Raw genomic sequence first — 19,816 nt, forward strand, 5'->3', positions numbered from 1 at the left:
TGTAAAACATGCAAAATGTGGAAATATTCACACTAATAATAATCTGATTTTTTAAGAAGTATCTTCTTCCTTTTACATTGTAATCCAACTTTCAAAGGGCGTTTATCTTTTGAGCCTCACACCTCACATCAGTGGTCTACAAATGTTTTATTGCATTAATGATCAGCCTGTGTGGTTCTTGAAGTAATCCTGTTTCCTAACACGTCTTACTTATCAACAGTGGTGGAACGTAACAGCTGATAACATAAGATTCCTCGTTTTAGGTTAATCTACCCAACAGGATGTACATTATCTCCACTTCGACCTTAGAACCATATGACATTAACATTCTGTTTACATGTTAATAAATCAGTATTATGAAATGTAGAATCACATGGGCAATTCTGATGCATAATGCGTGCTTTTACTTTTGATCCTTTAAGTACAATTTGCTTATAACACTTCTGTGCTTTTATTAAAGAGAGATTAAAATCTGGGACTTTTGTTTGTAATAGAATTACAGTAAAGAGAGATGGAGCTTTAGTGGCATTGCTACGTTTACTTAAAGGATCCAAATACTTCTTCCCCCGCCGCAACATCCCCCATTATAATCACAACTGCACACCAAAACAGTAACGATTGAAATGTCACTTTAAAATCTCTATGAAAACGAACATTATTAATTGAATGATAGAAGGTTTCTTTAACTGAAAAATAAGACTCAAAGCAGCCATTTGTCATTTGGTTGTCATACTGTTGTTTTTGAATGTTATTGATTTTAAAGAATAAATTCAAAACCTGACCATCAGAGGTGGAAGAAGTAATCAGATCCTTTCCTTAAGTATAAGCAATACTACAATATAAAAATGCTCCTTAATAAGTAAAAGTCTTGCGCTCTATCCTTTTACTTAAATACAGAAGGATTGACAGCAAAAAATACTTTAAGTATCAAAAGTAAAAGTACTCATATTGCAGGCCCCTCTATGGTCTATGGTAGGGCTGTGTAATGGCAAGCGTCTTATACGATACATATCACAATACAGGGGTTACGATTCAATATATTGTGATATATTGCAATACTGTAAGCAAGGCGATGTATTGCGATTTTTTAATCTAATTTTAGGAAAACTGCCTTAGTATAATGAACATAACGCCATATGGTGTATGGTCTAAGACCTGCTCTATATATAAAGCGTCTCGAGATGACTTCTGTTATGATTTGACGCTATATACAAATAAATTGAATTGAATTGAATATGTATAAAATCTGAGTAAAAACATTTTTTTTTCTGCAATCAGAACAGTGGGATTTGCATTTGCATTTATCAGTCACTGTAACATCCAATATCACGGCACTACTTTGAGAGGGCACATACACTGAGAGGTAACATCTCTTTGCAAATTAAATAATAATAATAATAAATAAGTATTGACTGAGTTAATCTTTGCACGTAAACTATTAATTCAAAATCGATAGTGTTTTTGAGAATCGATACATCACAACACATCATATCACGATATTCGATTTTTTTTCGATATTTTTCTGACACCCCTAGTTATTTTATTATATTTATTGTTGTGTCAACATGTGAGCACAATTTTAATGTTGTAGCTGTTTCTGCTGTTGAATAGTTAAATATATAATCATGCTTAAAATATTATAAACTGATCTCAGGTTTTGCATGTTAAATATTATTCTGCAAATTAAAGTCCAGCTGCCAAATAAATGAGTACAAGCAGATCTAATTGAAATAAATATCTTAAATTGAGTAAATGTACTTTCCATCACTGCTGACCATGACTGGAAATGTGTAAACAGCCAGAACGCAATATTTAATATGGAATTATGTGTTTCTGCTATATGCACACTGAATATCACCAAAATAAACAACCTCTCTACATGGAAAGACAGAAGTCTGTAGGAATGTATAGCCTAAAATATATATCAGCTTTATTGAAACCTTTTACAGGACAAAAAAAAATGGCAAAGGGTTATACAATAAGTGCAAGGTTTGTTTGTTGCAGTTCATGTTAAAGCGTCGTGTGTGTAGTTACTCTAATAGGATAGTTACATAGAATATAAGTCGTTTGCACGCGTTACAGGAGCAAACACACATTAAAAGTCGTGTTTCTGAAGCTTCTTTTGAAGAAGAAGAAAAAACGCTTGTCAGGGTTCTTATTGGCAGAGTGGTTTCTTTTTTAAAAGGCCTCTGGGGTTTCTTCATTCATTTCCTTCAATGCATAGTTATTCTCAACCAAGAGAGCTACTTTGGCTGCATGTTGGAGGCACGGTATACATCCTTGTATGAATCCTCCAAAAACAAAACAAAAGTAAAAAAAAAAAGTAAAAATGTATTAAAATGTCCTCTTGTGATGGAGCTGCAGTGTGAGCTCACATGACGCAGGGTTTGATGTCCTGACAGACGCTCTGGGGGTGGTGGTGGTGGTGATGGTGGTAGTAGGATCCGCCAGCCGAGGGGTGGAAGGACGAGATGCCGTTAAAGTTTAACACGAAGTCTTTCCGGTCGCACACCGAGGAGTGGCTCTGATAGCGAGGAATCCCCACTGCGGAGAGGAGATAGACAATATTATATGGAGATAAATACATTAATATGCATTATATGCTTTATATGAATAACATTTATTTTGTTTTGAGTTTTAAATTATTCTGCACCAGCAAAAATAAATAAATAAATAAATAAATAAAACAGTGTGTGGGAGGTAAATATACTTTTGTTTGTGACCAGAAATCAACGTTTTACATGTCAAATATTTTCAAAATAAAATATGAAATAGCCTTAGATGTTTCAGAAACCGCAAAAATGTCATATAGGCTTTATAACTGACTGCTATAAGGCCTTGTTGTACAGAAATAATTATTGTTTATAAAAATATATATATATATATCCCCAAAACTGCTTCACATCTTTATAGATTCATTATAGAAATTGGTTATTTCTTTACACAAGAGCAGAAAAAGGCCTAACTTGTTTTTTTTTGTTGTTGTTTAAAATAATATTTTTTTGCTTTCTATACACCTTCCACAAGCTGACACTGTACTCCTTTCCAATACTTTAAAAGGCATTATATTATATTCACTTCATATTTTTCAAAATCAATTCAATGCTTTTATTTTGATATGATTATTTCCCCCCCCCTAGAGAACCCCCAAACCTGCAAGAATATTTAAATGAGACTCAGTGACCGTCATCATTGTGTGTCTGTAAGTGAGCCTCTATTTCCAGAAAGAGAAAAAATAAATAGGCTGCGGCTTCGTCAAGGTCATAAGGACTCCAGATGTGACTGTTTTTCAGAGGAAGACATGCAGGCTTTATCCTCCAGACCACAGTGAGCCCGTTTCCACAGACAACACACACACACACACACACACACACACACACACACACACACACACACACCTCCCTGACTGACAGTACAGTTAGCTAGCGACCCTGCAACACATTTCTCCTCCGTACAGGCTCAATTAAGGCGCTGCGTAAAAGTTTCACAAGGCCTTCCGTCTCTTGGTTGTAATCCTCCGCCGGTGTGGTCCGACCTGCGCACTCTTTGTTTGGGTAACCTCTGGGACCCTGTCGGGCTCCAGCATGGAGCTGCTCGCCTCGCTGAAATCCCCAGACTTTAGTAAAGCCTCGGTGTGTTGTGTTAAAGCAAATGAGCGTGAACTGTGGAGGTGAATTAAGAACGCGAGCACGAAAATAGATGTTTTTCTTAATCTATTCATTAGTGCAAAATACACCCGTGAACACTTGTACAGATGTGAGTTAAAACCCCTGCAGACTGTGGATTAAAGAGATATAGGCTATATCACACAGTAGCAGCTCTTAGAATCTGGATTTTATTTATTTATTGGCTTCAAAAACATTTTGAAAACTATAACGTTAATTGTACTGAACCAATCTCAGGCCATATTAATGTTATTATTATCATCAATTAACATGCAATGTAACTTTATTATTCAGTACAATTAATCAAACAATTGTTAAATTATTATATTTATTTATATTGAAAATAATGGTAATATACTATAGATTTTATATTATTGGCCTTGCACAAATATGTAAACTCTCCTTTTGGTGTGTTGCCTTTTAAATAAAGACGACAATCCTGATTTGAAATATTAGATATATTTATAAAATATATAACTTCATAATATCGTTTTCACTCCTAAAAGTAAGTAAGTAAGTAAGTAAAGTGTAGTTGTATAGCACCTTTCACAGATACAAAATCACAAAGTGCTTTACAATAATAAAAAAAATACATCAGTCAATATTAAAAGTAGCAAAGACAAGCACAGGGCTGTCAAGCTAAAAACACAACAAAACAAACAAATGAGGACAAAGACACATAAACAGGTATCAAATACAGTCAAGAAAAAGGCAAATAAAAAGAAAAACATTTAGAATTTGTCACAGGCCTCTGCTGCACATGCAAACAAAACGTTGCATATTGCAGTGGCTGTGTCTCAGATGAGGTGGAGTTGCTTTGAGGATTGTTATCATGACTTTTCTTATACATTTATTTTTATGGCAAATATATGTTATTTTTTGGGGCGAGTAAACAAATTCTTCTTTTGTTTTTTACTTCTGTGATTATGAGTGTTCTACAGTATTGTTATACTACATGGTACAAGAGTTTGTCCACTACTTTAAAGTCAAAACTGCTTCACCAAATGAAAATCTGCTCAAAGATTGTAGGTCAACCCCTTAGGAAATTCTATGAATCAGCCTATCATAATAACATATTAAGGCTGGCTAAAACACCACCGTCTCTGACCCCAACCATATTTGAACAGTGAATATGAATTGTTACCATCAAATCGGAGATACAGGGTTCCACGACTTAATAAGGTTAGACTGAAGCACTCTTTTGTACACCAGTCAATCCTAAAACTAAATATAGAGCCTAATCCCAGATCAAATGTACATTGAAAGGCCCTGAATATCATCTTCTTGTGATTGTAATGTTTAAACGTACATATCTTTTGTTTCTTGTCTTTGTCCTTTCGGTGATATTGCAAATGGAGCTGCTGTTATGCAAAACAAATTTCAGACCTGTCTGACAATAAAGTATTATGGTATTATCGTTATCGTATTATCGTTTATGATAACCGCCAAAGATATTAATTATGAAAACAATAATAGAGATATAAAAGATACAGAGTGAATGGGTGAACATAGTTTGGTAACATAATGTAGTACGTGCAATAAATAAATGTAATATGTGCAATCTATAAAGTGGTATATAAGATGTATAGTGTAAAGTGCGTTAGTGGTTAGAGTCCAAGATGGTTGCAGATAGTGCATGTTAAAAGGTATATAGTGCATGTTTAAAGGAAGATAGTGCATGTTTAAAGGTAGATAGTGCATGTCATGTACATGTGATGATAGCCTTCAAAGACATTACGCGGTTCATCGTCTCCAGTTTGCTCCATACCTGATATGTCGGTGCTGTGGCTGTCCCTGCCGTTCTGGTGCAGATAGCTCTGCTCCAGGGAGTAAGGCGACATGCCGGAGTGTAAACCGGAGGACGCGGTGCTGCTGGAGGTGAGAGGCTGCTGTTTGATGTAAGGCGACCCGCCGGAGGACGCCCAGTGCGCGGATGAGCTGGCGTACGGAGAGTGTCCGTCCAGCGCGCTGGCCATGGCCGGAGAGGACGGTACCGGGCTGCTGCTGCTGTCCGCTCCGTACTCCCCGGTAGACGGCACCGGACAGCTCGCCATGTACGTGGACCCGGGGCTCGGAGACATGTGGTGTCCGCCGCCGCTCAGCCCGTCGTAACCACCGGCCATCGAGTTGCTCATCATGTCCAAGTTGTAGCCGTTGCCGTGGTGACAGGCGAGGCTGGCGGACGGAGCCTGGAAGTCGAAGCTCTGCGGGAGGATGGAGGTGCCGAAGCCGATGCCGTTCATCATCCGGTACATGGGCTTCAGAGCCTGACACTTCCTCCTGAAGCCTCTGGGTCTGCGGCGAAACGAGCCCTCCTCGAACATGAACTCGCTGCCCGGGTCGATGGTCCAGTAGTGGCCCTTTCCTGGTCGACCCAGCCCCTTGGGCAGCTTGATGAAGCACTCGTTCAGAGACAGATTGTGCCGGACCGAGTTCTTCCAGCCCTGATACGAGCCTCTGAAGAACGGGAAGCGAGCCTGGAGGAACTGGTAGATCTCACTGAGAGTCAGGCGTTTGGTTGGAGAGCTCTGGATAGCCATGACGATGAGAGCGATGTAGGAGTACGGAGGCTTCTCCGGTCGACGCAAACCGGAGGTCGTCTTCTTTCCTTTATTAATAGACGAACTTTCCGTGGCGGCTTGTGGGCTCAGCATGGCCGGGTGCAGGGCGCCGGACGCCGGGCTGGATCTCAGAGGAGGCGGAGGGTCCAGCTGCTGCTGAGGGGTCTCGGTCGTCATGTCAAGCTCTGACGTATACGACTGCGCGTAGAGAGCGAGGAGAAAGGAAAGGAGGGAGGGAGAAAAAAGACGAGTTGTGAGATGTTTCAAAAAGAGAAAATAGATCAGGATCCAGTGGTCAAGTGAGCGTTACACCGCCAGTGGTCCTCAGAAATCCCAGCGCAAAATGGAGTGAAATGTGTCTCCAGTTACGCACGACTCTCCCGTTACGCACGGTGCTCTCCCTTGACGCACGGCGAGTATACGCACTGACAGAGGGAGGAAGAGGAAGAGAGAGGGAGAGGGAGGTGGGGGGGAGCTGGTTATCCACTGGAGACTGAGTGTCCAGGGCTTTAGGTCGACTCCACTGGGTGTCACAGCGGCGCTAAGTGGTGCTGTGTGTGGCGCGCCGGGTGGCCATGGAGCGCCTTAATAATCCCTCAAGTGGAGGAAACGCAGAAAAAAACCCGTCGACTTATTGCGCGCAACAGTCCGGCCAAACAAAGCTCGACCACCTATCATTACATAAATCTGTCGTCCCTCTGAGAGACCCCCCACACCCCCTTCTTCTCATCCGCACTCTGCGCCTGCAAATCTCCCTGAAATCAGTGACGAATAGAGCCACCCCCCCTCCTCCACCCTCTTTGCCAAATCTGGCCCAAGTCCACTTACCGTTCTCAACAGCGTTAAAGACCCTCATTCTCTCTCTCCTCTCCTCTCCTCGCCTCCTTAAAGCCCCTCATTCTCTCCTCTCCTCTCCTCTCCTCTCCTCTCCTCTCCTCGCCTCCTTCCTCCTCCCACCCCACCCCCACCTCTTGTCCAAGTTCGGACTACACGCAATTAAGCCATCTATCAAACCTCCCCCAGACATCCCAATCAACACACGCGCCACACGCCAGACGCATAAAAAACGAGCCCCCCCCCCACCTCCACACCCTCCCCTGGTCCTGCATGTATGAAGTTGCGATTTCAGCCACAGATCATACATTTTCCTGACACGAATAAACCACCACAATATGTGCATGCAAAAAAGGTCTAGCTCTGAAGCAATTGAAGCCATGATGATACAACAAAACACTCTGGCCCTATACATGATATCTGCTGCAGGATGATACCCAAAACGCAATAAAAAAGCGTATTATTTGTATTATTTTGCTCATAATTTCCTCCCAAACGAGTCCAGAGGATAACAAAAACAAACTGTCGCGCTGCGCGGAGTGTGAGAGATGGAGAGGTGGTGGTCTTTTTTTTTTACCGTGCGTGTGTGTAAGCGGGGGGTTTGCTCTGAGTAAATGACTTTGACATGAGTGGAAGCAGGCTTTTTCCATCAAGACCCGGCCCTGGATACCACACACAGCGAGCCAGTGTCAGCTTACCGGCCCCGGGGCCAGAGCCGGTCCCATGGGCCCCCGCGTTCATTAGAGAGAGAAAAGCGAAATTAGGCGAGCGGGCGTCGACAGTTTCCTCCCCTATGGAGACATCACACGCAGATTTGTCCGACATGATGGAGTTCTATATCCCCATAAAGGTAATATCAACATCCGTATACTGCGACGGAGCGGAGATCGTTGAAGAAGAAGGAAAACAAAAGGGGCATAAAGTTTTGTGCACCGAGAGCTTTTTTGATTGTGTTTCATGTTTGTCACGATTTCTTTTTAATATGTTTTTTTTGTTCATGCATGCGTAATTTTAGGTACATTTGATTGCGTCCCTTTCTGGCCCATGATGATGATGATGTTTGTAGAAGATTAAACAAACCACAAGTGGAAACTTTGCAGAACAAAAAAAATATTTCACTCAACTCAAATCTGTGTTTGTGTGCACGTGTTTTGGCCGACACAACCCTTTTTTAAGTTTAGATATAGCCTGGAGGATTTTCCCCAAACAATAAATAACCTTTTGCACTTTGCACAACAAAGGATGTGCAGGATAAAAATCATTTTTCCACCGTGACACACACAGCGGTTCGGAGGAGCTTAACAGCCCCAGAAATTTCCTGCGACATCAAAACTTTTATGACCCCCGCCGAGATCAGGATGCCTCGGCCTGCAGAGGGGATCTTTGTTCTGGGAGCTTTGAAGACGCGCCGCGAGGCTCCTCCGGCTGCTTTTACGCACTGAACATTATAGGAACTCCTGATTTAGCCTTTTGGAAAATATCAAGTGATCGGCGGTTTTTGATAGAGGGGTTTTGCCTTTTGGAGCACAGTCCCGGCTGGAGGCCCATATGAGCCTACTGCCGACACAATAAGGCCCTCTGTTTGTTTTCATGTTTAGGCTGAAGTATACTGTTTATCCCCCGTGAAATATTACGATTTTGAGAGAATGTTTTGTCGAGGTCTCTGGCCTCAGGTAACCTATTTCAAGCCATTTTTAAAATAAAATGCTTTTTTTAAATACAAATATGTTACATAAACAAAATCACAAGTATCCTCTATTTCTGATTAAAAATAAACATCAACAAATATTAAGAAACAAGTTTTCCCCAAATAATATACAAACACAACGTTTACACATTATTATTATCATTGTTATTAATAATATTAATAATGATAAATAATAATAATAATAATAAATGTCCCATGTTTTTACTGTCCTTATATATTCTGTAGGCTTGTAATAAACATAATGCATTAAATAAAACAATGACAAACACAACGTTTACACATTATTATTATCATTATTAATAATAATGATAATAATAATAATGATAATAATAATAATAATAATAAATGTCCCATGTTTTCACCGTCCTTATGTATTTTGTAGGCTTGTAATAAACATAATGCATTAAAATAAAACAATGACAAACAGTGCGTTCAGCTCCTTTTAACGCTAACCTAATATTCCTCGGGTATTCCTGTATTTCCTGTGTCGGTGCCGGAGCTTTGGAGCCTCCTCTCCGGGACTCTGGGAGGTCAGGCGCGGTTCAGTTTTGCCGGAGTGACAGACTGTTTGGACTTCCTAACATTGTGCCTGCCTTACAGTTTGGTTTCATAACACTGTGTGGGCCTTATTATTCGTGTATAGCAGCCAACCCTGGAACTGGCCTGAGCTCCCCTCAGCGTGATGATGTGGACCGGACCGGTTGAAATGTAAAGGCCGAAATGCAAAGAAAGGCTGTTTACAAATATGAAGGATGCGCGTCGTGACAACAAGGGTGTTAACAATGTATAGGGATACCGAGAGGATTGGAGGTCACGTGACAGCCTCGCAGACAGGTATGCTGTTCCGAAGTTTCACCTGCAGGTTGCAGCATTGTCCCTGGAAACAGGAGCTGGTCTCACCTGTCACCTGTCAGACTCTGAGCGCAGAGATCAGCTGCTGGTTTAAAGCCTCAACGTGTTTGTGCGTAACGATCAGAGGAGGGCACATCATGAGATACATGTATAGAGGACAGGACTGATCAGTGTGTAGGCATGATACAGGTGTTATAAAAACATGGTCAAATGTTAAGATGACTGCAGTGACAAAAATACAGGATATTTAGTGTTGAAATGTGCAAATTAATTTGGAACCATCCACCTGCATCAGAAGAATTCATGTCCAAAACTTGAATTTATTCATCTGATATCTTTTTACGCATGGAGGATCTGTTATTTTTAATAATCTTGAACATTACACTCGCTTTCTATTAAATTGCTAAATAAATACATGTAATTGTAATTCAGTGGCATCGGTCTGTTGGAGAGCAGGTTACAATTTTGGAAGTGACTTGTCATTTTGGAGGTATATTATTCTTGTTTTATGATTACATACATGGTGAACATTAGCTTATTATTTAGCACCCATTTTTTTTGAGGAAAACTCTCAGAGAGCAGGTTACAATTTTGGAAGTGACTTGTCATTGTGGAGGTATATTAGTCTTGTTTTATGATTACATACATGGTGAACATTATTTAGCAGCCATGTTTTTGAGGAAAACTCTCAGACTGAACGGTTTTTATTCGATGTTATACAGAACAGTGCACCACAGAGTTATCTGAGGGGTACCATTTTAGGTGAATCATTTTCTTAAGAACACATAACGTCGATATTTTACATAAGTGATGTGTCTCGTCCCTCATGGTCCAGCGGCTGATGAGTCTGGGGTCTGTTTCAGGACCGCGGAGAGCAACTGCAGTCTCCTCCGGACAGCAGCAGTAAACAGCCTGCAGGACTCTGTGTGGACGCATGTTGTTGAAAATAATATCTGTGCCTATATATTTGAACATATGGCCGACGTAAAACGGATAGTTGTGCTTTGATGACGAAACAAATTGAGCGTTTTTCTTTGTTTTATGTTTTTATTTTGGGCATGTCACATCGCATCTTTATCAAATTCATATTCAGTGGGGCTTTATTGTCATGATGAAAGTTTCAATATTTTTTTATCCTTGTTGAGTCTTTTATTTATTATTAGTCTATATTATAGACTTTATTATAGTCTGTGAGAAACCATTGATTGTGACGTAGAACCGATAGTATAATGCACCAAATCATTTTCATATTTTTTCAGTAAACAGTGCGTGGCATATTTCATATCGTTATTTTTGATGAAGCAGTAAAAGTATTAGTAGAAATAAGATAGAAATATAATAACAACAATAGCAATAATTATAGTAAAATGTCCTTCATTTATGATAAGTGCTTAAGGATAGATAACTATAAATATGTTTGTTTTGTTTTAGGAAGGGAACCTTTTTTGAGGCAGGTTTTATTTGTAGACAACTTAGAAAAAGTTCTTTGTTTGAAATTTAATATATTTTTAAAAATATATATTTCACTTCTGCAACAGTATTTTTAGTGTCTTATGTGGGCTGGGCACATGTATGTGCATGACACGCTAAACAGCATAATAATATAACAACAATTATAACAATAGTGTGTTTTTTATGTTTAATCTTTATTCTTTGATCTATTATTTGATTTATTTACTGTGGTTGCTGCTTTGATTGCAAAATCTAAATAGACTGACTTTCTTTATTCCATTATAATATTAAGCACTAATGGCCAATATTCATATATTTTCATAAAAACAAAATCAGTACTGAGTGAATCAGTGTAAGAGGCTGGACTTAATTCTGTTATTTTTGGATTTGATGATTATGATTTAGGAGTTAATTTTCAATAGATTATGAGACCAACAATCCCCTTTTTGCCATCAGATCTACCGCAGACCGTTCTCTCTCCTGTTGAACAGGTGTGCGGCTCTGTACACCTGCTCCTCATCTCCCTTTCATGTCTCTATAATGAACAACTCATTGAACATCAGGCTCCCATTGTATTTCTTTTTATTCATAAAAATACCAGACATGCATGAATCAATCAATCTGAGGAAAAAACATATTTTCAAAACATTTTCCATGCGTTTTCTAGTGCAGCCACGCGATTCTCATCGTATAGCTCTGTCAATATTTATTTCATATATACATTATATATATATATATATATATACACAACAATATTTTATACAGCAGGTCATACAAAAAAAAACCATGAAAATATAAATAGATTAATAGTTTGGCGCTTGGTTGCCGTTGTCGTATACAGTGGAAATGACCAATGAACCATCATACATGGATAACATGGAGACACACACTCTCTCTTCTAAACATCTCTAACACACTCACACATACACACACACACGCGCGCAGTGGAATGCCCTGCTGATGACATGATATTTGCTGAATCATCACACAGTTGACAACATGTGTTTTCACTGCAGAATAACTTACAGTACACAGACAGATAGTCCCAAACAGATAAAACAGCTATAAGAGCGCCCACAAAAAGTGCACATCATGGGGGTCAAAACACACACACACACAGTCCTGGATGCATTATGACAACACACACAGTCCTGGATGCATTATGACAACACACACAGTCCTGGATGCATTATGACAACACACACAGTCCTGGATGCATTATGACAACACACACAGTCCTGGATGCATTATGACAACACACACAGTCCTGGATGCTTTATGACAACACACACAGTCCTGGATGCATTATGACAACAAGGAGTCTATATGGAAGCCTCGCGCCTTGTTGGGCACCTTGAGCGCGTGCAGAGCGTGCTCAGGTGTGTGATGGAGGTATGTGCAGCTGGGCTCCGTGCTGCTGCTGCTGCTGCACGCGCCCTCTGACAGGTGGTACCCGTGCTGTGCCGGGTAGCTCAGACTGTAAGGCAGTATGTGGGAGTAATAGAGTCGGTGGGCGTCAACGTGGCTCTCCTCCCTCCGTTTGAAGGGCGTGCTGAGGATGCTGTCGATGGCGAAGGAGCTGGAGAACTTGGCGGCACCTCCAACCCTCTCCTCCGGGCCTTGGAGGCGGGTGTCCCCGCCCAGGATGTCCGGGCATGTCTCCCTCTCCTTGGCGGCTCCGGACCTCTTGGCGATGCGCTTCCTCCTGCGCCGGAACACGCCGTCCGCGAAGGTGTACTCGCTGTGCGGGTTGAGCATCCAGTAGTTGTCCTTGCCCCAGGGCCTGGACGGGTCCCGCAGCACCTTGAGGAAGCAGTCATTGAGCGACAGGTTGTGGCGCACCGAGTTCCTCCAGCCGGTGTAGCCGCCGCGGAAGAACGGGAACTTCTTCATCAGGTAGTCGTTGATCTCCGCCAGGGTGAGGCGGCCGCTGCCGGCCTCCCGGATGGCCATGGCGATGAGGGCGATGTAGGAGTAGGGGGGTTTGGGTCTGCGGGTGTAGGGCTTGTTGCCCTTGTTGTTGTTGCCGCCCTCCTCGCTGCCGCTCTGCTGGAGAACAGGTGCCGGGCTGTTGGCCACGCAGTCCCCGTCAGACCCCAGCTCGTCTCCGGATAGAGACGCAACTCCGCCCTCCGCGTCCATGCACAACTCCAGCGGCTTCTGCGCAAAGTGGTGCGCGGAGAAAACTTCAAGTTTCATTTTTTTTTTCCTCAAAAAGAGAAGGATCTTCTCCCTCAAATGTCAGCAGCAGGTGTAGGAGTCTCCACAGCGGTAGTAATGTCTCTCTGTGTTAGTGTGTTGTAGCTGGAGGCACCCTGAGCCTCAGTGTGGAGCAGCTGAACACTGATCTGTCTCCGGAGACACGCTTGTCTTGCTTTAATATAATGCCTCGGCAAAGGGACGGCCCACAGGCGGGGTTTACAGCCCCAATCCATTGAAGCGATTGAATGAATTAGTGGATGTATGTTTACAATTGGTCGCCACAGTGCCACGCCAGGGAATGAAAAAAAAAAAAAAAAAAAGAACAGTGAGGGAGTGAAGCGAGAGAGGGCAGGTATGAGAAATAATTAGTCTGAGAGATGCAACCAAGTCTATCTGTCTATCTGTCTATCTATCTATCTATCTATCTATCTTGGACATTTCTTGAATATCTATCTATCTATCTATCTGTCTATATGTCTATCTTGGACTTTTCTTGAACTAGATTTTGCGCATTAAACCCATCAAATAAACTTCTTCTGCTGGATTATTAATCAACAAAAGTTTTATCACTTATCACCTTTTTTTTCTGTCTGGATTCCAGATTCAAATAGAAATTTCTTCAAATGTTTTTTTTCTTCCTATTTCTTCTCTTTACTCACTTCTTATGGAAAAATAAATGCGATATAGAGCCAATTAGATTTGAGATTGTTCGGTGAGGTAAAGTGCAATTGCGCACAAAAATTGACAAAGCTGTCGGGGGAGAGCTGAAACGATGTGAAATAATCAGAAAAAAACAGAGAAAATAAATGGAGAAATATTAGACCAGGTTGTTTGTTATACTGCTCTTGAGTTGAACCTGTTACTCCCTCTACTCCGCCGGTGCTCCGGTGGAACGGGGAAGTAACGCGGACGCACAACTGAAATGAAAGAGATGGGTTTGGATGAGTTCCACCGTAACGCACCAAGAATGACAGTGTCTATGTAAGCTCTCAGCTTAAGCAAGAGTGTTGAGGCAATAAAAAAAGATTGTCAGAGAGGTCATGGAGAGTTCAGAGGACCATCGCACCTGCATGCAAAGAAACACTGGAGCAACAGAAGACTGAAAACAGGCGTTTAAACCGGTGATGCAAATAAGCAGAGAGGGGGAGGTAGTGTCTCTCAGAATACTAATAACAATATTACTGTATTGTTTTATTTACTAGAAGTGTCGTTTTTAATTGGGTTTACAATTAGATTATATCATATTTCATATTTTAACATATAAAAAACACAGACATAATGATGAAGATTACATAATCCAAATGTATAATATGAAAAAAACAGTTGTGGTGGCATTTTTTTTTATACAGTTAAGTACACCAGGATCATATCACATCATATACATTAGTTTAACTTAAGTCAGTCAGTCCTAGTCTCATGTGGTTTAATGGAAGCCAGGGCTGGTCCTAGGATTTGTCTTTATTGCAGTGGAGTGAGTCTGGTGGTTATTTTGCTGGTGAAACTGCAGGTCTTCTGACATTGATGACCTCCGCTTGTCCCCTCTGGCTTGTTGTGCAGCAAGTAACCAAGACACTTAAAATCACCATAAACCGAAAGCTCTTATTCCAACTTCACAGGGTTACCAGTTTATTAGGTACCCCTGCCCTGCAATAAATTCAGCCAACAATCAGTCTCAGCTTCTTTCCGAAAGTTTCGTACTGTAACATGTTGCTCATTAAACTCACATCATACTGCTCAAAAACTGAAAACTGATGCAGTTAAATACTAGTTTGAAGTCTTTATCAGACAGACAGCCAGTAGGCTTGGTGCATGACATTGCGTGATTAGTTTAGTTAGTTATGGAATCTTAATTACCAGCCGTGACAGCATGTGGCTTTCACCTTGTGTGTCTGTGTGTGAGTCATCATGGCAAAATGTGGTCCTAGAGACACCTACACTAGAGGGAACTACCACAGGAGCGGTTTGGAGTACTTTGCCAAGTTTGTTTTTCCTGTCTGCACGATGCAGTCACGAAACAGGTGTGTAGTTGAGATGAAAATGAAGGCGGAGTTTGAAGATGGGTGTGGTCTTACATAATGTAGTAAGGGCGCTGGAAGCAAGGCCTATTGAAGGAGGCTGGGACACGGGCGGACACGGGTCTTGGAGTATGGGATATGACACATGCGCAGTGTCACTGAAGCTGCGGTCGTACGTTGCGATTGGCTCAATTTCGGCGAGTGCAGACCAGATTTTACTGTGCACGTGTTGTATCCCAAAGATATGACGCATTGATGACGCTTGACCCAGCCTCTTTCAATAGGCCTTGGCTGGAAGTAGGAGGACAGGAAGTGAAGAAGGAACCATTGTCCCCCACTTTTATGTCCCTGGCCCGATTTGGCGTCGTGGCTATAGTGTGATCCCATCGCAAAGTGGTCTTTTACAGCATTTTCACGTAATTTTCAATTTTTAAAAATATTCTGCCTGAATGATTTGAAACTAGAGACCATCTTGTGATGGGATCACACCAGCCACGACAGTCCGTGATGCCAAATCGGGCCAAAGCTGTAAAGTGGAGAGGCTAATGGCCCCCTCGCTTCCTTACCCAGACCACACCCATCTTCGTTCTCAACCTTAATTTTGATCTCAACTACACATTTTGTGACTGCATATTGCACTGTTGCAACACTTAATCGCTGTGACAAAACAACAAGCTAACAGCACTAACAGTGGAAACAATAACAAAAGTGCTGACAGGGCTAACAGTTTTAACCTGGGGGGGGGACCGGAGGTTGGACGCTACACTTCTGCAACCATATTGTCAGCTGTAACCGCTGTATGAGAGCTGTGCAGAGTGGTGGCTGTGAGCTAGCCAGTGGGCACACCCACATGCACGAACATACAGTTCGCAAACACAAATAGTTGTTTGCTGCTACATTATATTAATGCTCAAGCTATTGTATAGAAAAAACCTTTAAAGTGTTAAGCGTTCTGACTGAATGAGGGTTGCTACTACTGGCCAACTGTAAGTAGTAATATAATATTGTGCAATAAATAATTGATACAATAAATTGGCTGAAAAGGTATTGAAACTATAAATAACTACTTAATCTTCTAGCAAAACAATCTCAAAAGAAACATAAGCAAATACATTTGAAATAAATAATTGGAAGAATGGAAATAAAATCACTTTGTAATATGAAAAACATGTTAGCGCAGTTTCGTTCTTATGAGCAAACTTAAAAACGAGTAAAAGCAAAAATGGTTACAGATGTACGGAGGAGAATCTAGGACCATCAGTCTTTTTCAACTTCGTGCATCACTGCAACACAGGTTTGGTGACATAACCATTTTGACCGTAATGACCAATTAATATGAGTTATAAATCAATGCGTGGTCAAATTGTCTGCAGACGTTTAGTCAACTACAGTCGACAACCTAATATTTGTAGGGAGCGCAGCTACCCTAACAGGTTTTAAGTAAACTGACGTCCCGGACACCTGTAAACCAAATGTCTGTTTGTCCCACTAACTCTTGTCCTGTCAACAGCTTTTAGCCAGTTGATGGTGCAGAGAGAAGCTGGAGAGTTAACATGAGTTATGAGCTTGGCCTCGGGCCAGTAATAATCATTAAACTGTCTCTTCCGCCACTCCTCCCATCTCAGCTGCTCAGACTTTGCTGGGACCTGAACAACTTACTCTAAGTTCAACTCTGTACACTGTATTCATGTGTGTGCACCTACACATTGCGTATGAAAAGATTTATAGGGACCCTGTAATGAATTTTGTAAATTATGCTAAACAAAAAACACATGAAAGACCCCTACGGGATAAAGAATTCCACTGATACCATGGGATATAAGATAAGGTCACTGTAAATATCAGTCTGTTCCCGACAGCAGTGAGATATGAATCTATATTTGGCATCCTGAGCGGTTTGTGTGTCTACATGTTCAATTTTTATTGCCTAACTATCACCTTGGGTGTACATGACAGGCGTGATTAAAGATCTCCAGAGCTGTTGGTGTTTGTGTGAGTGTGGGAAAGCAACAGAATTCGGAGGGTAAATAGATTAATTACACGTATGTGCACTTGAAGCCTACGTCTGTTTTTCCAGTCCTGTTAATGAAAGGCCCGACGACAGCTCCTTTTTTTTATCAATCTGTCGGTTGTCACTTTTCATCTCTGCAGTAGAAATGGAACAGATGTGTGTGCTTGTAATGAGTGACATTATCTGAATCAGCCAGTTTACTGTGGATCTCTGTTAATGCACGTCAGCCTCGTCAGTGGGTCCAATGAGTGTTTTGTGTGTTGTGGGTGTCTTTACGGGGCTGTTGATTGCAGGAGTCCAGGTCTGGACAGCTGGCCTTTTCTGGACAGCATTGCTTTTTTAAGTTAAGGCAAATCAAATTTAGCTATAGGGAAACATTATCCAGATAACTAATAATAATAATAATGCATTTTCTTTATGTAGTGCTTTAAAAGGTACTCAAAGGCACTTTACATGGTAAAAAACAACAACAGGAACAGTGAGGTGGTTTTAAAAAGGAGGGTTTAGAGTGCAGTTTTGAAGGAGGCACGCATGTATGAAGGTGCAGTACCGGCAGAGGGCAACAAAAACACTCATTTAGGTTTCGGCAACAAAACCACTTAGTTAGGTTTAGGAAAAACGTCACGGTTGGCCTTAAAATAAGTACGTAAACTAAGTAAAATATGTACGGAAATAACGTAACGGAAGTACGGAAAACACGTCACAAATGTCACTGATGTAGCTTACAAAACACCGGTCTCCTGGTTGAAAGTCCTGTGTTTGTTGGACCCACCCACCTCCCTTCCCACCTCCCATAAGCACTCTTTCTCACTTTGTCACTACGTCACTAGCTCTGACTAATACAGACTCCATGGTGTACAAATGACACGCCAAAAGCAAGAACAACGTTCTTATTGCACGCTTTTGCCTCGTGCATTATTGTGTCATTCATACTCTTTTCGTGTGGCCGAGCTGTGAGGTGTTGGGGGAGATATTTCCAGAGGGAGGGGGGCAGCAATGGAGAAGGCCCTGTTGGAGAGAGATAGTGAACCTTGGTATATAGTGTGTCTGACGCTTTGTCAGCCTTTACATCTTTAAATGTGCAATACTGACATTTCTCTGTAAACTGAAGGTGAACCCCTGTGGGTCTTGGACATGCTTAGCGTCCAAATCTGAAAGGAAACACAGGTACATCATACAAATCTGGAGTCGGTTTGATACCAGAAACTCTGTAGTTGTGATGGGAGAAAGGATGTCAGAGAAACCAAAGGTCATCCTCTAATCAAATTTAGATTTTGGGAAACTGCTTCCTCCTCTCACCGGGACGTCGCTGCAGCAGCTGGAGAGTTGAAACCAAAATGTTTTTGTTGAAACTCAGGAGGGCCTACCGCTGTGAGCCTAAAACCAGAGCTGAGGAAAGCAGCGGCATGCGTGCTATCATTATCACCGCCACTGTACAGCAATCTCAGAGAATGTTAAACCGTTTGGCTGGTGGTAGGTGCGCTTGTGTGGATTTCCGTCTTTTCAGAAGTGTGATATTTTATTTCAGGTCGTCTGCCAAGACAGTTACACACACCTGTGCTGAAGTGATTTGGTGTGAAAGGCAGCACACCTGTTTTCAGTTTTAATCTTCCACATGGCAATTTGAAATCAGAAGTGGAAAGATAATTTCCCCACAGGGATCACAGTAAAGTATCATATTATAATTCCTCTCCGGATATTTGGGTTTGTTTCAAAATCATTTGAGAAGGCCAGGATCATCTTTTACCTTAAGGTTCTAATGGAAAATGATATATATAATGCAGTAAAATAGCTTTAATTGCAAGGTCATCGAGGTCAAAGGAATCCATTCTGCTCCGCAGTTAGACAAGAGTAACACATCATGCTTATATAACCTGTTAGCGTGCCTCTCTTAAAATTGGCACCTTGTTGTTTTAGCTCACCTATTGAGATTCAAAGTGTCTCCTTTGAGCGAGAGGAGAAGTCTCTTTTAAGTGCTGACACGAGTGGAATTCCAGTAATGTAAATTCGTCGTGGTGAATCCTTCACGGCTCCAAAAATAGCCCCACCTTTGCGGCGGTCTACGCTCACACGCAAACCCTTGTCTGCATGTCTCTGGATGACTTCTTACCTGTATCTCATCTTTGTTTGCTTTCTTCTCTGTGAGTGAAGGGTGTCCGGCCCCCATGTCTTTGTATAAACAAAAGTGCGGGCTTGTGGGCGAGCAGGGCAGAGAGGAACGGCAACAAGAAATGCCGCGTAGCTGAGATTCCCGAGATTCCCTGCAGCAGATTCAGTCTCTGACAGAGGCCGCTGATAGTCGACATGCTTCATTTGGGCGCTCGGGTAGGCACGGCAACTACTTCACAGCCGAGCTAAAAATCAGACACATGAATTCCACTCATTCCTGCACTTGGCACAGTAGGGGTTTGTGTATGGGGATGTATGTTTGTCTGCAGCTGTGCGTCTGCTCAGGTTGGGGGCGTGAAAGTGTGTGACATTGTGCATGTTCAGCTAAATATGTGAGTAAGACAAAT

The 19,816-nt window shown here is 41.7% G+C and overlaps 3 protein-coding genes across 8 annotated transcripts in view; 1 reads left to right on the top strand and 2 right to left on the bottom strand.

Annotated features, from left to right (window-relative positions):
- The window catches only part of exoc2 (exocyst complex component 2), a 150,351-nt gene that overhangs the window by 5,403 nt on the left and 125,132 nt on the right, over nucleotides 1-19,816 (top strand). The gene's annotated exons all lie outside the window — the stretch shown is intronic.
- foxf2b (forkhead box F2b) lies at nucleotides 1,907-7,179 on the bottom strand. The gene is made up of 3 exons (XM_037769786.1): nucleotides 7,055-7,179; nucleotides 5,434-6,424; nucleotides 1,907-2,544 (listed from the first exon to the last, which is right to left on the bottom strand). The coding sequence occupies exons 2-3, from the start codon at nucleotides 6,401-6,403 to the stop codon at nucleotides 2,372-2,374; spliced, it is 1,143 nt and encodes a 380-aa protein (XP_037625714.1). The 5' UTR covers nucleotides 6,404-6,424; nucleotides 7,055-7,179; the 3' UTR covers nucleotides 1,907-2,371.
- Nucleotides 11,638-13,444, bottom strand: foxq1b (forkhead box Q1b). 5 transcript variants are annotated; one of them, XR_005206922.1, is made up of 2 exons: nucleotides 12,328-13,443; nucleotides 11,638-12,180 (listed from the first exon to the last, which is right to left on the bottom strand). XR_005206922.1 is itself a non-coding variant. In XM_037769787.1 (2 exons), exon 1 carries the CDS (start codon nucleotides 13,269-13,271, stop codon nucleotides 12,378-12,380), a length of 894 nt encoding a protein of 297 aa, XP_037625715.1. In that variant the 5' UTR covers nucleotides 13,272-13,444; the 3' UTR covers nucleotides 11,638-12,189; nucleotides 12,337-12,377. The 5 variants fall into 5 exon arrangements, 1 of the variants encoding a protein (XP_037625715.1); XR_005206919.1 differs by having other exon boundaries at nucleotides 11,638-12,189; nucleotides 12,308-13,443; XR_005206920.1 differs by having other exon boundaries at nucleotides 12,299-13,443.

Source organism: Sebastes umbrosus, chromosome 5, assembly GCF_015220745.1.
Source record: "Sebastes umbrosus isolate fSebUmb1 chromosome 5, fSebUmb1.pri, whole genome shotgun sequence".
NCBI lineage: Eukaryota > Metazoa > Chordata > Actinopteri > Perciformes > Sebastidae > Sebastes > Sebastes umbrosus.

Excerpts from the sequence above, each read along its gene's own strand:
- foxf2b (XM_037769786.1), bottom strand. The coding sequence starts at position 6,403 with ATGACGACCGAGACCCCTCAGCAGCAGCTGGACCCTCCGCCTCCTCTG. Across the intron at positions 2,545-5,433 it reads CCACAGCACCGACATATCAG|TGGGGATTCCTCGCTATCAG; the intron begins GTATGGAGCAAA and ends TCCTCTCCGCAG.
- foxq1b (XM_037769787.1), bottom strand. The coding sequence starts at position 13,271 with ATGAAACTTGAAGTTTTCTCCGCGCACCACTTTGCGCAGAAGCCGCTG.